Genomic DNA, 16628 nt, shown 5'->3' with positions numbered 1-16628 from the left:
TCCCAGCCAGTATCCTCATACTGGACAGCTCCTTCAGGCGCCAGGGCCGGCCTTCCTGTCCGGTACATGTCTTCTGGGTTGCAGTCCGGTTGGTGCGAGACTGAGCTACCCTGGAAAACTAAAGGGCACCATATTGTGCCTGCTTCCATCATCATCCAAGCAGGATTTTCTACAATTTGCTCCTACATCTCGATCCCATTGTGACCAGCTTCTAAATGATACTCGCTCTGCAATCGTGAGTCATTGGTGGCCCTAGTCATATACATAACTTCTCTTTTCTGTATTGGACTGTAAAAGTGACTCATGGCTCCACCCCTCTGAGCGCCACAGAGTTCGTTGGCTACATGACCTCATGTACAGGAGGCACCTGAACCTCACATTTGAGTCGGCATTGGATATGTAGTTTGTAACCTCCACCTTCCCTCATATGCGGAAAGCCCCTCCTCACACCTAATAGGCAACATGACTTACCTGACATCTGAGGCTTTGGGATTTGCTCAGGAATTTATCCATTTAATTCAATCTAAAACTACAAAATCTTCATCCTCTACCCATCGAAGGACTGTTCAAGCCTCCATTCTAGCAATTCTGATTGAATGAGCATCGTGTTTATACACAAAATCTTGGAAAGGCAAGGAAATGGTCAGCCAACCAACCAGGATATGCCTAGATGCAACAGGATAAAACAAGAAGTATGGACTCACTGCTTATCTTCTTATGTCCATCCCAGATGATCTCTCCTTTTGTATTCTCCATGCAACAATAAAAATATATATTTTTTATTTATTTAATTTATTTGGGGGAGGGGCGGAGGGTACACAAAAAACAACAATGTTCTAAAAGATTCACACTTTTATTGAAATTAAGACATGAAGTACAAAGGAACTGTTAAAAAAACAGCCATTTCTTCTCATAAATAAGAGAAAGAGGCAGATCACAGTGCAAAAACACACAAAACATAACAATTGCTCCAAATGATTAAAAAAGGCATTTCAAAATGTTGTTATCTCCTCCCCTGTATTAAAGTATAAAACATGTATTTTTACAAATCTGGTGTGTGTAGGCAGAACAGAGGCTGTACCATTGCTGCTAACTGGGGCAGTTTGGGGCAATGGGTTGCTAGGTGTGACTTGATATTTAGTGCAGAAATAGGCAACCTGTGGCTTTCCAGCCAATATGGAATTACTGGTCCCAGCATGCTTGGACATCTACTTCCACATTTACTGAAGGGGCCACAGGTTGTCCAAGTTTCCTTAGTGCTTACAGTGAGTAAAGAGCATGCAGCTTTCTCATGAATTAAGCATTCCCTAAGTGACATCTTCATGCATCTCATCTCCATGCTCCAATAACATTATATCCACATTTGCTCTACCCATGGATCCTTTTAATGGAAACTTATCTTAAACTATTTACAACAGCAATAAACAGTAATTAGCAAAACCAGTGACTGGTGCAGATGGAACCCATAGGTATTAAGCAACAGCTTTGCATTTTATGTAACGTATGTGTTTGTTGTTGGTCATCCTGTTATGATGAAGCAATGATTTTTGACCTGGTCTTTACAGTTCTACAGATCAGCAGTTATCGCCAAACCACACACAATTTTTACTTTGGTTTGAAAAACAAAATGCAACACATGAGAAACAAAAACATTGTTTTCCATTTATAAAGCATTGCTGCCGAGATGTTTCTTACAATCTGGTTTAGCCTGCAATACTTTTTATCACAGACCTCCTACATCAGTTAAAGAGGAAACATCGCTTTACATACAAGAGACCGATGTAACCAACCGAAAAGTTCCGTATTTTTATGTATTAGGGGCGGAGTTTCTATTTACAAAAAATGGCTCAGTTTCCTGATTAATCCAGGGCAATCGTAAACTAGTATAGGAGTGAAATTTTGAAAATAAAATAGGAAAAATAAGCAGCTCAAAGTTATATATATTTCACACTACCGTTCCATGGGGTCAATTTATAAAATCACTATAATGCAATATTTTAAAAGGTAAATACAGCTCTACAACTTATCTTGTGAGGCATTGGACGTCCACAGAAAGGAAGGAAGGGAAAAAAGTTGTAAACGCATAGCATAAATGCATATTAACTTACTTTGAGGACACATCAGTAATTCAGAAAAATAACCAAATTTTAATTAAAAAGATCAAAATTCACTCTCATGCACACACAACTATACCAAATTAAAAATCAGATGTACTTTCCTTTATACGCATTCAAAAAACAAACACTTCTGTTCAAATGTCAAAAAGGTGAACACACAAGTAGGATTGTACCTATTCTGTTGAATAAAACTAGTAATTCAAATATGAACTACAAGTGTTAAACATTTCACATCGTTGTTTTTTCTAAAGAAAAAAAAAAATCTTCAACTTGCTAAAAACAAACAATGAATTCACATATAAACCGCCCCTCATTGCGATTAGTATAGATAGAGGACCTGCCTCACTTTCAGATCAGCAAAAGGGAGGTTAACACAGTTAGACCGCACTAATGCTGCATGCATAGCTCAAACTCTGGAAATTGCCAAAAATCTTCAAATCTATGTCAAATCTGCACATACCCATATACATTCTAATTGAAATAAACCAAAAACTTGGGTAAAAACACACACACAAAAAATAAAAAAATAAAAAAATTATGATATCTGCACAACCACGGAAATCGAAAAAGGCTCAATGTACTCAACATATGGTGAGACTGAGAAGAAATAAACAGATGTATAGTTAAGAAAAAGGAAAATGTGGAGACTCTGCATAAAAGGGAAACTATGTACGGACTAGATGTGTAGAGTGGACAGAAAGGCCTTTATATAAAGCTTAGGGTTGGCATGATGTATGGTCTACAAGAGATGAACTATTCTGAGGATGGTAAAACGCTGCCCCAGATTTCTCACTGCCATGTCTTCGGTATTGTAAAACAGATGCTAGTTAAATGCAATATGCCCTTGTTCAAAAAGTGTAACAAATGACTTGAATTCGTTTAACAATGAACACACAAGAAAAAAGCAATATAAACTATGTAAACATCCCTCAAAAAATGCTCCATTTCTGAGATAATCAATGTGGTGCCAGCATTTAAAGTGGTCATGTCCGCTACATACAATGAAGACAAGCATTCAACGGAATTGATATTTCTAACAATAAAGCCCATAATCCAGTACTAATGACAAAGAAGGAGCAAGGGGCTTATGCCTTAATGTCACCAATTTCTACTGAATAGGCTGAATATTGGTTCAGAAGATAAAATGTCTGCCTTAACCATTTGCAAGCGGCAGGCCCATTTTAAAAGGCAGAAGCTACTGCTAAAACTACATTTCCCATGATTCTTTGCCACAATGGATTGCACTTCAATAGCTAAATAGTAGCATGCCAACTTATGCCTGTAGACAAAAAGTATATATTAATGGAAAACTTCTCAAGGGACCAAAACAGCAATAAAACACATTTAGAGCAAAAAAAAAATAATAAAACAATAAATAAATTTAAAATATATAATGCAACAAATATAATACTTATTCAAGGGTTTGTTAAAGTGTAACAGTTTCCTACACACAGTTGAGGCAACCATTTTTGTTAATTGCAATATCTATGAGAATATTCGTACAGCCCACAAAACGGCTGCCTCCGATTGGTGAAAGACATGTACATTGTACTAAAATTTAACCATTTGGATTTTTCTTTTCCTTTAAAAAAGTTCTAGCATCTGCGAGTAACTAAAGGCAGAAAAAAAACCAACTTTAAACCATTGTCCCAGGCCAAAACAAGATCTGTTTTTGAGACATCAAGTGCTGCTGGTCTGAAGGGGATTGCCGTAACAGAACAATGTCCATTCTTACTCTGTTTGCTGGTTTAGATGATTTAAAGGACAGTTTACGCTAGATTTTAGTGTTTAAGAGGCAAACTTTTTGGCTTGCGGTGTTTGCATGATAAAGAATACCACTAACAAAACAGACAAAACATTTTGAATGTGCATCAAATGCTCATGTAATTAGAGTTTCTTATCCATCCTCTTTTCCACTGCTTGTAATAAAAGTTCAGAGTATTGCTGCAGTAAGGCAAGAGTCTTGTCATCACCCAGTTGCTGAGACCCATGAACTGACGAGTCGCCATCTACTGGAAGTTCAAGGTTACTGCTATAGTCCTGTCCACATGAAGACAAATCTTCCCCCATCCCTGTCCCAGAGTCTCCATCTTTTAAGGAATCCAGCTCCCTCTTCACTATGCCAAATGTCTCTGTTAGACAGTCCGCTATCTTGCAGTGATCCATGTTTGTCGCTGGGCCCGATATGGTCACCTAGAGGAGGTAAAATGTTATAAACTTTACATTCCATTCAGCTTTCCCTTTATACAATACCCCTAAATATGTATTCCATTTTAAAATGAAATGCATTCCCAAAAACAAGTATACATTATCAGTGGAATGGCACTGGAGCAAAGGGCATAGTTGGGAAAGTTTTTCTTGCTTCTCATAATATGTCAAAACGCCTGTACAATTTAGACATGAAAAGAGGAGCGATGTAGACACGAACTAAGAATAAAGCATAGGCTTGTTTGTACCAATTGTAAAGGTTATGCGCAACCCATATATACAGTAAATGGTTTATTACACACAGAGTATATAAATTAATTCACACAAGCCAACATAACATACATACTGAAGACTGCTCTGTATTACATTTGCAACCCACGTTAATATTTGCCTCACTTGATTAAAATGGCTGAAAGTTCTTCTGTATAAACCACAAGTAGACAAATGAATTGCCTGTAAAGACAACTTCTAGCTAAATCTACATAGGGAGACTGGATTTTTCTACTTTCGTTAAATCATTTTCTCCGAATGAATTGGGAGGACACAGAGACCATAGGGAATAGTGGGCCCAATTTCGACAGTGTCATGAATTCTCATAGCTTTTGTTACTGTCATGTGCACTACATGTCTGTGGTCATATCAGGTCCCACATTGTGGGATTGGATTTACATTCCCAGCTAGCCTGCTTTAATATCCACACTTTCACCAGGAAGTTTTGTGAATTCTCCCTGCGTACTACGTGCAGTAAGTTTTTGTGATCGATCCTTAACTTTTTGTAAACGACACTGCACTGTGTGAAAGTTCTACAACATATGGGGAGACCGCATCACGTGTGATGGCTGAACAGCATCTGGTATAAACTATTGTGCATTTACAAACTGAGTAGGAGCCGCAAGTATCCACCAGCATATTTTGATATCCCTTTGGCAGACATTGATCGCAACATATTAATATGAAGACGGTCTACTGTGGCTATTTTCTATGTCGCTGACATTGAACACATCTGTGTTACATAAATGTTGAGGTGCTCGACTCCTCCTGCGATTTGCAGTCATAGAACCTGTATATAAATACACTTTATTATTAAACCATTGTCTCTTACAAAGAGACAATAAAAAGGAGAATCGTCGTATTGTGACGGCACAAGACATTTAAACGTCATGAAAAGGTTTTGATTTCTATTACTGTTATTTATACATGTTCTATTCACATTCTGTACAAGCTAATTAACCTTGTATGTTTTAAAAGGTTGTATAATAAATTGTTGCCTCTTTGGCAGAGATAAAGGATTTAGATTTTTATTTTTAATATCTTCTTAATCTACAGCACTGGAGCGGTAAACTCAAACAATCTCAGCAGTGAATTCAAACAACCACAGTGAGAGTCAAAAGCATAAGGGAAAAATAAAAGTAATACACGCTGTTGATGCAACCCAGTAAAGCACCATGTTCTGCTGAGTTGCCCACAAGCTGGCATTTAGAAAATGAAAAGCTATGGGAATTTATTTTAAAGTGCCAGTGTCCTACTTTGAGCTATAACCCAGTGTCCCCCAATTGGATAAGTGAGAAATAAAGTTCATCAATGGAGAAGACAATGCACCAGAAGTAAATATGTAAGCAATGAGACAAGTAATTCTACCTCCCACGGGACAACAATTACCTGATGCGACTGCTGAACCACTTCATTTCGCAGAGTGCAGATTTTAATCCTGGGACGGGATCCACCCATGCAATTCAATCAGCCAGGACAGGAATAGTAACATGAATCCAGCACTATAGTGGATGGCTGCAACTCCTATCCAAACAGATGCTGCATTCAATTCTCCATTCTATCCAACTAAATCACATGAACTGTGCAAGCCCTCAAGGGGTCAATGCAGCTCCCTTCTATAACAAAATGGCATAAGTAGGGGGCAAAAATAAAAGTGTGTGGCACGAGGAGAACAGGGGCCCCTCCAATTGCTACAACAAAAAAAGGGTTCCAAAGCAGACAACCCATTTAAAGTTTCTGGTATTAAATACACCATACGCTTTTCCAGACACTGCCTGTGAGAATACCCCTATCCGAAATTTACTCTATGCAACAACACCTTTCTAAATTTGTCTGGCGAGGCAGGTCTCCCAGGCTTCGACTGGCACTACTCAAAAAACCTAAAGGCTGTGGAGGCAGGGACTTCCCCGATCTTAAGGCCTACTACTGGGCTGCCCAGCTTAGCTCAATAGCTTCCTCATTTGCTCCTCCGGCATCTCATGCATGGGCAGACTTGGAGGCTGCCTATCTCTCCATACCCGGCCTGTCAGGCCTCTGGGGAGTCCCTTCTGATATTCGGAAGGTCCTAACCAAACGTTTTCCAACTCTGGAATTTGCAGCTCGGATCTGGGAGACCTGCAAGGGTCATCTCTCTATCTTTCCTAACCCTCTGCACATTATACCCCTGTGGCATAACCCCACCTTCCCTCCGGGAAAGTCCCGATCTTTCTCTCGGCTATGGACTAGGGCGGGATTTCGTTTTGCGGGGAGCCTTCTTGAGCGAGGAAGGCCCATATCCTATGACGCCCTCTGCTCCAGAGTCCCTAACTTTTACCCGCCGTTCTACCAATACCTGCAGGTTCGGCACTTCCTCCTGTCACTCCTGTCGGACAATTCACCTCACTCCCCCTCCCAATTTGAATCTCTCTGCCTCTCTTCCCCTCTGCGAAGGGGTATGATCTCGTCCTTGTATAGTCTACTACTAGGGAAACTGATACCCTCCGGGAACGCACATGAGAGGGAGTGGGAGAGGGATCTGGGCCCTCCCCCGGAGGAGGACTGCTGGGAGACCATCAGGCTGAATGTGGCTTCTAGTTCCATCTCCACATTAATTAAGGAAAATGTGTACAAAGTCTACTACAGGTGGTATTTCACACCTGACAGGCTCGCAAAAATGTACCAGTCAGCCTCTCCCGATTGCTGGAGAAATTGTGGTCATCGAGGCACCTTCATGCATATTTGGTGGTCATGCCAGGTTATCTCCTCCTTCTGGGACAGGGTATCGAGACTTCTTTCCTCCCTCCTCCAATGCCCCATCAGAAAGGATCCATGGTCCTTCCTCCTCTGTTATCCTATACAAGACCTAGACACCCACTCCGCAAAACTTGCCTCGCATGTCCTGGCAGCCGCCAGATGTCTGATTGCTAAATTTTGGAAGCAGGCGAACCCCCCCGCATCTCTTCTCTTAGATCTTATATATGGTTTATTGCCAACATGGAAAAAATCACGTCGCTGCTGCGAGACAAAGAAGACAAATTTCATCAAGTCTGGGCCCCCTGGCTTTATGCCTAAGATCCCCGCAGCTTTCTCTTCCTCCAAATAGTCTCTCCCTTCACAACTCCAGATAACATTGGCCCCTCTACTCCTTTAAAACACTCCCATGCAGATTTGACAGCGCTCCCTTCTGAAGGTGAACATGCTCTTCTTAAGTATATCCTATGAATCGACCATCTCCCCCCCCCCCCCCCTTACCTACCCTACACCTCCTTCAATGTCCATTCCCTCTCCCTCCCGCCCCTTACCCATTACCATTCTGTTATATTGCAATATATTTTACTGTTTTGTGAGTGACATTGCTGGATATCTAATATGCTCTATGATTATTCCAATCAATATGCTTGTTGTCTAAAGTCTATGTCATTCATACTTTATTATGCAATAAAAATTTTGAGTTAAAAAAAAAAAAAATACACCATACGAACTATGAATATTCATTAGTTAGCAATTAATTCACCCACCGATCGGTAGAGATTCAATGCCCGTCGTAGGCTGTCCTGTAACTCTGAGGCAATCATTTCACACTGCTCAAAGCTGACTGGATGCACTGAAACAGAAAGTCACATTTATTAGTATAAAATGATTAGTACAGCATTTCTATGTATGTAGTTGACCCAAATGGTTATTTTTGCTAATTATACTCCCCGCCTACTGTATTTAGGTTATTTTCAAATAGTCTCTATTGAAAGTGTGAAGCATTGGCTTTTCGTGCTGCGGCGATGGCGATGCAGTTTATTACACAACCCCCAAATTCACCTTGGCAAGCTTGATGCATTTTACAACTCAATCTGCCCTTTTCTTTTACTGTGCACCTACAAAACCCACCATCAGATCTAGGTTGGCTGTCCCTAGAGCCCAGACTTAAGAGTACACTTTGCCTCTTTATCTTACAAAGGCTTTCAGGACAAATTCCTCAATACTAGAAAAGATTTATTAATCCTATGGGTTACAGAGAGACTTGCAGACGCCTGCTAATACTTTAAAATTTAATAAGGAACCAGGCTTGTCTGCTACTACCAAGCTCCCCATTTATGGAACAACCTATCAGTCAATTCAAAAGTCACACCTGTAAAATGTCCGACTCTATTCTATAAGAAGGTTTGTGATTGTAACACTAAAAACACAGCATTCTGTCTGTAACCAGGTCACACTTGTATTTGATGTATACAGAACATACTTGAAAATGCAAGGTGGCTCAATGTATTTCTTCCTCTTAAACTATTTTTAGTATAAAAGGTTTTAAAAACCACTCCTCCACCATAAGTCATAACCCTAGATTTGATGCTAGCGCCAGTTTACGCAAAACCATAGGTCCCACCATATCTAGTGGTAGCAAGATCTTATTAGCACCAAATAAGGAGCCCAAGGCACCTTATACCACCACTCCAAAACATTCCCAGGAAATTGGGAGAAGTCTTTCCCAGGATATAATAATGTGGACAAGAAAAAACAGACAAAAAAACCAAACAAACACACACACCAATCAACACCTCTACCCCCACCCACCCCAAAATAACAAATTAAATTAGTGGTGTTAGGGAAAAGCATTCTGGGAATTGTTATTAGGAGGTTATGATTATTTTGCACAAAACAACCGGAAATTATGCAGTAAGAAGGTGGGCAAACTGGGGTTACAAAACATCATGCTGAGAATGGGAGCTTTATATTTATTTCTCTTAAGATCTTTTCTTTGAATCCAAATGCATCTTGTATGGCTAGTAGCTTAGTAGCCATACTGCTAGTGCCAATGTCAATTTGCATTACATTACTTTCCTGTGTTTCCCAATGTAATCTGTGAGAAATATATTTAGGGGCAGGGGTGGGTGGTGAGACAAACACCTGAAAAACATACAAACATTAAAGTAACATTATGTTAAAGTAGCAAAAATTAGGGGGGAGGGGAGAGATTGGAGGGAGCAAGTGCCTCACCCTTCTGAGAGTGGCATACAAAGCGAGACAGGTGCGAACAAGACGAAAAAGGCCAGAGACTGGACGGAGAGAGATGAGATGGAGTTGCGAGGTCACTCACACAAACAGGAGACTTAAAGGGAGATACCACCAAGGGTGGACCTCTGTGCCCACCTGAGTCCTGTGCTGATGCTGCATTGAGAGAGGGAGATCTAGGCCTAATAGTTTCAACAGGACAAAGTCCTGGATTATGATCTGGAGTGTGACCAATAGTAGAGGCTCTCCCTCTGTAACTAGGCTTTAGGCATTCTGAGCCTGAGTCCACTCTGTGTTCATGTTCATTGAGTTTACAGTTCGTCATGACAGCCTCTTCAAGACTCCCTTTCCTAGAACTAATGTCCTCTGATGTTCGATTGTCACTCCTGCAAGTCATATCTGTGATAGATAATTTAGGTTTCCAGCTAAATCCAGGTGATCTTGGCGATTCAATTTCAAGTGAACTTCTACATTTACCAAAAGAAAGCAAAGGCCGGTCAGGCAATGGTTTGGCAATGTCTAGAGTCAGATGTGCTCTGTTCTTTGATTGAAAGGTCTTTGGTGAAGAGCAGTTTGTGATAAGTGGCAGAAGAGGTTTAACAAGGACACCGTCCTTCAATGTGAGATGGCTCTTCTCTGGATCTACAGAAACAGTTCCCAGTTCAGGTTCATAAGAGTTGTTTTTTACATCTGAACCACCGGATGTTTCCTGTGCCTCACCAAGGTTCAAGTTCTCCCCAACAGACACACTCCGTGAGATCTTGGCCATAGAGCTAGTTGTTGGGTTCATATAGGATCTGCCTTTAGATGGCTTTACATCCTTGCCCTGGAGTGGTGAAGACTGGCATTCTGTCTTCATTAGCATGGCTGGTAAGGTCCGACGGTGTATGGCCTTCTGTTCTTTTTCTGCAACAGTTTGAGCCTGTGGACGCATTTTTACTGCAAATAAATTACGTTGAAAAATATAAGAATTTTGCATTTGCATGAGTGTATAAATACATAAACTTTCTAAATACTAGTAAGCATTTGACTTTAATACAAAACAAGCCCCCCCCCCCCACACACAAACACCAGAAAGTTTGATAGTGGAGAGGAAATCATCATCATCAACATTTATATAGCGCCAGCAAATTCCGTAGCACTTTACAATTGGGAACAAACATTGATAAAACAATACTGGGTAATACATACAGACAGAAAGGTAAGAGAACCCTGCTCGCAAGCTTACAATCTATAGGAAAATTTTTACTCCTTAATAACTATAATTTCCAATAAAATCTAACCATAATTATTTGATGAAATTATACCTCATTCGCCCTTGTGCTTACCTTCATGTACAAGATCATGTACAGACTGTGTTTTTCTCATGTTAGTTTCAACAGATGAAAAAAATGGCCCCATTTTCCCCATCTTTATTTCCGCTGGCTGCTTCCATTTCCTCTGGTAGGCTGGTTTTAGAGGGCTGGCACCCTCTTGTATCAAAGCCTCCGATCCATTAACTTGTGTGGGATATATGAACGTGGTCTGATCACAGTCTAGACCGACCTCTTGATCAGACATTTGACTAGTGCTGGGCCCAGGCCAATCTCTGTTTAAGAGAAAGGAAGGAAAGAAATAATTTGTATTAAAGTTTTTTTTTTGTTCTTAGTTATGCGGAGTTTAATCTTTGCTTTGTAAAGAAAACAATGTGTTACCTAGTCAAAAGAAAGGCTATACATCTCTCTAAATGAAGAAAAAATAAATTTTACAAAATTATAATGCATAATCAAGTTCTAGGCTGTGCTTCGCTGTAAAAAAAACAAAAAAAACAAACATATCCCTCTGCACAAGCTTCAGTCTTACACTCATATATAAGACAAGGAGCTGCATCTAGAAGTGTTTACCCAGAGATTCATGAGATTTAAAAGAAACAAGCCTAAAACGTAATATTTAGTTTTTTTTCTTTAAAGATCCCGCCTGAAAATGTTTTCATGCGCCTGGATACTGCAACATGAGTTAAAAATGCTAGTAAGTAAATAATTCATTTGAGTTTTAGAGAAGAATAAAAAAATAAACACATAGACAAGCAGTTATATTACAGACATCCTAAAAAACAAGCCTTTATATAATGGAAAATTAAGCTTACAGCAGAAAAAAATGTTAATTCATGCCACCTACTGACAACATTCTGGCAACAAGAATCAACCTTTGTGTTTGGAAAAGCAAGAATGGCTGATATATTAACATCTAACACAATCTATATATAAACCTGAAAGCTGGTATATGAGCCAGTGCTAGGAACCGTGATGAGATGCTCGTGCTGGCACATTCACTTTTCTCCGAGGTCAGGACCGGTCCCTCTAAATGTAACAAAAAAAAGTGTAAAGCCATGTTAATCTGTCATGTCCATATGGACTCAACATGCCAGACACACTTTGAAAGCCTTCCATTACACAGTCAGTATATTCGCAGCACAAATGGTATTTTGTGAGGTCATATGTTCAGGGGCATCAGTAAACATGCAAAAGAAGGTGTATCAACCTTGCTCAGGGCAGTCCCAAACCAAGACCAGGGATTAGACCTGCACTTGAAATGTGCTAGATGGGCATATAGGACCACATATGCAAAAATAAAACATATTAAAGAATATAGTGAAAGTCCCTTTTTATTTGTGTCATAAATAAGCTAATTACATTCATTAATAGTTTAATTTCCTTGAAATACTCCATTACATAAAAAAAAGTGTTAATCCTTAATCAGTTGAAAAATAAACTTGGTGCCCCAATAAGATATATAATGTGCCTCCTTCCTTGTCTAAGTGACTTCCCAAGCTGTTTTTGAAAAGCAGATAGCATGGGAGGGAATATTTGGGCTGCCATGGAGTACTTAAAGGAAATAAAATGATCAGTGAAAATAATTTGCCAATTTCCTCCTCAGACTCCATGGCAGTCCCAACAAATGGGATGTACCAAAGTAATAACAGAGGGTGCCAACACTGATCAATGCATGAAAAATATTTTATTGATCAACAGCCTGAAAAATGTTTCTGTCAAATTGAGCGTCAGCCAAAGCCACAACATCCAGAAGGTAATTGTCTGGAGAAGTAACGAAGCAATGACCAGCATGCTGCTCTGCCCAGATTATCTTCTGAAGCTAGACCCTTGTGTACCAGGAGGTTGCCACTACCTTTTGTGGAATGGGCCCATCTGTATTTTGGCAACCTCATATCTGTTCTTCTATAAAAGTCTGTGAAATGACTATTCAAATCCATCTTGCAAGGGTGTCTTTAGGATGGGCCTTGCCATAGACAAGGACCTCGTCTCTGACCATTTCTACAGTATGTAAACGTCTCATTTTCATTAGATGGCTTAGGACAAAGATGGACGTACAATTTCTGGGTGGATATGAAATGTGTAAATTACTGAAGGCAGGTTTTGCTCTTGGTACTAGTTTACCTGTGTACATGTTCAAAAATGATTCCTTACACCATAAAGCCTTACGTTCTCCCACTCTTCTAGCAAATGTGATGGTCAGTAAGAATAGCCATTTTTGTGAAACTTAATGTAAGGGTTCAAACAGTTCTAGTACTTTTTCTTGCTTGCAATACCACCTCAAATAACCTTGTCAGATTAATTTACACTCTTGAGCAATGACCACTCAATCTCCACACCATCAAGAAGAGCCTCCAACATTTGGGTGATTAAGCACTTAATATAGAAGATATGACTGAAGCGGTAGTGACCAAGGTTTAACTAGGAGCATCTCCAATGTTACTGCGGACCATGGTGGACAAGGCCAGAATGGAACGTCTGCTATTTCTTCCACAGCCTCTCCACTGATGATCTTCAGTGTGCATGCAATTGAGCATAATACTATTTCCAGGAGCTAGGATTTCCTTGTTACAAATCATTGCTGAAGAATTAACAGTGTTTCAACAACCCTATTTCTCTCAGTCTATTGTGGTAAAAAAAAGGCAGATCGTTCGTGCCCATGAATGTATGTCAGCAGCTTCCCTCCAGAACCTGAGCTCACTTATTTATATTGAACTGCGTGCACAGCTGTGTTATAGACACAGTATCTCTGAATGTGCTTGGAAACCGGCAGTCATCAAGTGTTTCTTTAAACCACTGCATTTCACATGTTTGTGGTCAGGCTTCCTGAGAAATGAATGTGTTGTACAGCTGTTCAGCAGAAGCTCCGTGACGCGCCACCTAGGAAGTACCCACAGCCCTAGTGGAATGAGCGGAGAAACCTCCTGGCAACGGTCTATCTGACCTTGAATAAGCCAGCTTAATGGTAGAGGTAATTCACCAAGCTAAAGAGAAGTTAGAAGCAGGCCAACCTCTCTTCTTCGCATCAAAGCACAAAAAGATCTGTGGTTTTGAACAAACTAGCTGTGTGGTCCACATAGCACCTAAGAGCCCTGACTACATCCAAAAACAACGAAGACTGATCCCATGACCTAGTACTTTGAGGAAAGGCAGGAACAATAATATCCTGATTTAAATGAAAATGGAAAACAACCTTAGGGACAAAAGAGGGCTTAGTGTGAAGCACCGCCCTTGTCTTCATGAAAAATCAAGAATGGGGGAGAACAAGATAAAGCCCCCAACTCAGAAACTCGGCATGCTGAAGTCACCACCAAAAGAAAAGCCATCTTCCAACTAAGAAAATGAAGTTCCACCGACTGTAAAGGCTCCAAAGGATGCTTAATGAAAGCCTGAAGAACCAAATTCAAGTCCCATGGCTCGACAGGATGAACAAATGGAGGCAAAATATGAAGTGCACCCTGTAAGAAAGTATGAACTTCTGGGAGGGAGGCCAGTTTACTCTGGAAATAAATGGACAACGCTGAAACCTGTGATTTCAACGAGGTTAAGCGGAAGTCCTTGTCCAAACCCGCTTGAAGAAAAGCTAGCAACCTAGAGCGCTTCAAACCGGAAGTGTGAAAATGATTTGATTCACACCATGAAACATAAAAGTCTTCTATGATCTATAATAATTAGCAGCTGATGAAGGCTTCCTGGCCTTGATCATGGTCTTAACTACTTTAGCAGAAAAACCCCTGGCATTCAGAATCATGGTTTCAATAGCCACACCATTCAAGTCAACCGACCTACGAGTGGCACTGAAGGGGATCCTGAGTGACTTAAGTCTAGCCTGAGAGGCAGTCTGAATGGAGGTTCTACTACCATTCTTAGCAAGTCTGAGTACCAGGCTCGGCGCGGCCAGTCCGGAGCCACTAAGATGGCCTTCACTTGTTCCCTTTTCAGTTTCTTGAGAACCTTCGGGATCATAGGAAGGGAAGGGAATGGGTAAACTAGGTGAAACCATCAAGGGATCACTAGAGAATCCATGTACCTTGAAGTTCAACTGCGAGGCCATCAGATCTTTTTCTGGACAACCCCAGCGTTGAACCAGGAGATTGCAGACCCCCGGATGAAGGGACCATTCTCCCGGACGAACTCTGTTTCGGCAGAGATAAACGGCCTCCCAGTTGTCTACACCTGGAACTAATATTGCCGATATAATTGAAAGCGTTTCTCTGCCCACAGCATTATCCTGGTCACTTCGCTCATGGCCCTGGCACTGTGCGTACTCCCTGATGATTGATATGCGCTACTCCAAAGGCACAAAAATGAAACTGAATATCCTTCCTGTGGGAGGGGGTATATCAGGGGTGGAGTGTCACTCACAGATTTAACTATTTAAGTGCCTGGACTCTTGGTATCACCTATTATATCCCTATGTATAGCAGTGTCCCCCAATTGGACGTATGAGAAAACCCCTAGCTAGGAGCTTACCTGGAAAGGGAGTCTTTCGAATTTTTCAGGGCTGATCCCAGGCTGTGCACTAGGTCTCAGTAATGCTTTCTACAATCAAACTCACCGCTCTCCATGCAAGCGATGATCCTGAAGGGACATCATTATCTGATGGGGCAGTTGGGCACATCATTTACATTTTTTCTGCTAGATAGTTAGTAAATATGGATAAATCTGGTACCACTAATAGTAGTAAATGTGGACCCTCTGGATCTTCCCGGGAATCATAGGTAAGCCCAGATACACATAAAAATTAAAATAAACAGCAAATCTGTACTAGACACACCGCTGCTTTACTCAGCTTTAAATAGACCGTTAAACAAAAAAACAAAAACAAGCACATAGGAAGGAGTCTCATTGTATAACTTTCAGGGGAATTAACACCCTCCCCCCCCCCCCCATCTACTCAGCTGATTGAGGATTAACCCATTCTTTAGGGCTGGCATGGAGTCAGAGGAGGAAATTACCCTTTGCGAAGGGAAAAAAAAAACAACAAAAAACACACACCTAAATATAAGAACCACCGTAAAACATGTCACACTGACAATCTGCTTCACACATTTACAGGAAAGGGAAGGCACTTTATACATTGATTAATAACTGTAAATAATGTTGGTGACTGTCACAGAAAAAGTGTAAGTGACAGCAGATTGCTGAGAAGAGGCAATAGGGGAGAATAAGGGAGTGGATATAGGGGACTACAAATTAAATCAAGGAAAAAAAAATGGGAGGAGACAGAACACTGGAACAAGTAAATAAGAGTGCAACTTAAAATAGATTCCTACAGCATTGCAGAATCTCTTCTGGAATTCTCCATCTCATTAAGGAATGTTTACTGTCACACAGGTACAAGACATAAGTTACACATAAAAGGGAATTTTGCAGGTAATCATATTAACCTGGGCCGTTAGCGGACAGATTTCCAAAGTGCTGTTTGAGGAACATTTCCTGATCAGGTGTCTGTGGGATATCACCATCTAGAACCAGGCAGGGCATGTCCAGCTCCCCAACCTCTGCTTGCTCTTCTAGATCAGACGAGTTCCCATCTACACTCAGGGGCTCCGTGCTTTCAGAATCTTCTCGGCACAAGAAGCAAAATAAAACAGCATAAAAAGTAAAAACCATTTCCATGTTGGATGGGGCTATGATATTTTGAAATGGAGGACTCCAGTGTTAGAAGCTTTATCTAACCACATTTAATGCATGCAAAGTGCGTGTACAAAGACTTCACAATGTAAAAGGTTTAATTCTA

At 40.6% G+C, this 16628-nt stretch overlaps 1 protein-coding gene across 1 annotated transcript; it reads right to left on the bottom strand.

The window, feature by feature from the left end:
- Positions 1–834: 834 nt before the first annotated feature.
- On the bottom strand, positions 835–16530 carry LOC142115251 (mitogen-activated protein kinase-binding protein 1-like). The gene is made up of 6 exons (XM_075194117.1): positions 16276–16530; positions 11824–11914; positions 10904–11163; positions 9714–10514; positions 8093–8178; positions 835–4310 (listed from the first exon to the last, which is right to left on the bottom strand). Exons 1-6 carry the CDS (start codon positions 16505–16507, stop codon positions 4005–4007), a joined length of 1776 nt encoding a protein of 591 aa, XP_075050218.1. The 5' UTR covers positions 16508–16530; the 3' UTR covers positions 835–4004.
- Positions 16531–16628: the final 98 nt, after the last annotated feature.

The sequence above is a fragment of the Mixophyes fleayi genome, unplaced genomic scaffold (genome assembly GCF_038048845.1).
Source record: "Mixophyes fleayi isolate aMixFle1 unplaced genomic scaffold, aMixFle1.hap1 Scaffold_1607, whole genome shotgun sequence".
NCBI lineage: Eukaryota > Metazoa > Chordata > Amphibia > Anura > Limnodynastidae > Mixophyes > Mixophyes fleayi.
The sequence above is the reverse complement of the archived record's forward strand: the minus strand, read 5'-3'. Positions and strand labels throughout refer to the sequence as shown.

Coding starts and splice junctions, on each gene's coding strand:
- LOC142115251 (XM_075194117.1), bottom strand. CDS start 16,507: ATGGAAATGGTTTTTACTTTTTATGCTGTTTTATTTTGCTTCTTGTGC. Junction 11,164..11,823: donor GCTCATATACCAGCTTTCAG/GTTTATATATAG, acceptor TCTCTTAAACAG/AGATTGGCCTGGGCCCAGCA. Junction 10,515..10,903: donor ACATGATCTTGTACATGAAG/GTAAGCACAAGG, acceptor ATTTATTTGCAG/TAAAAATGCGTCCACAGGCT.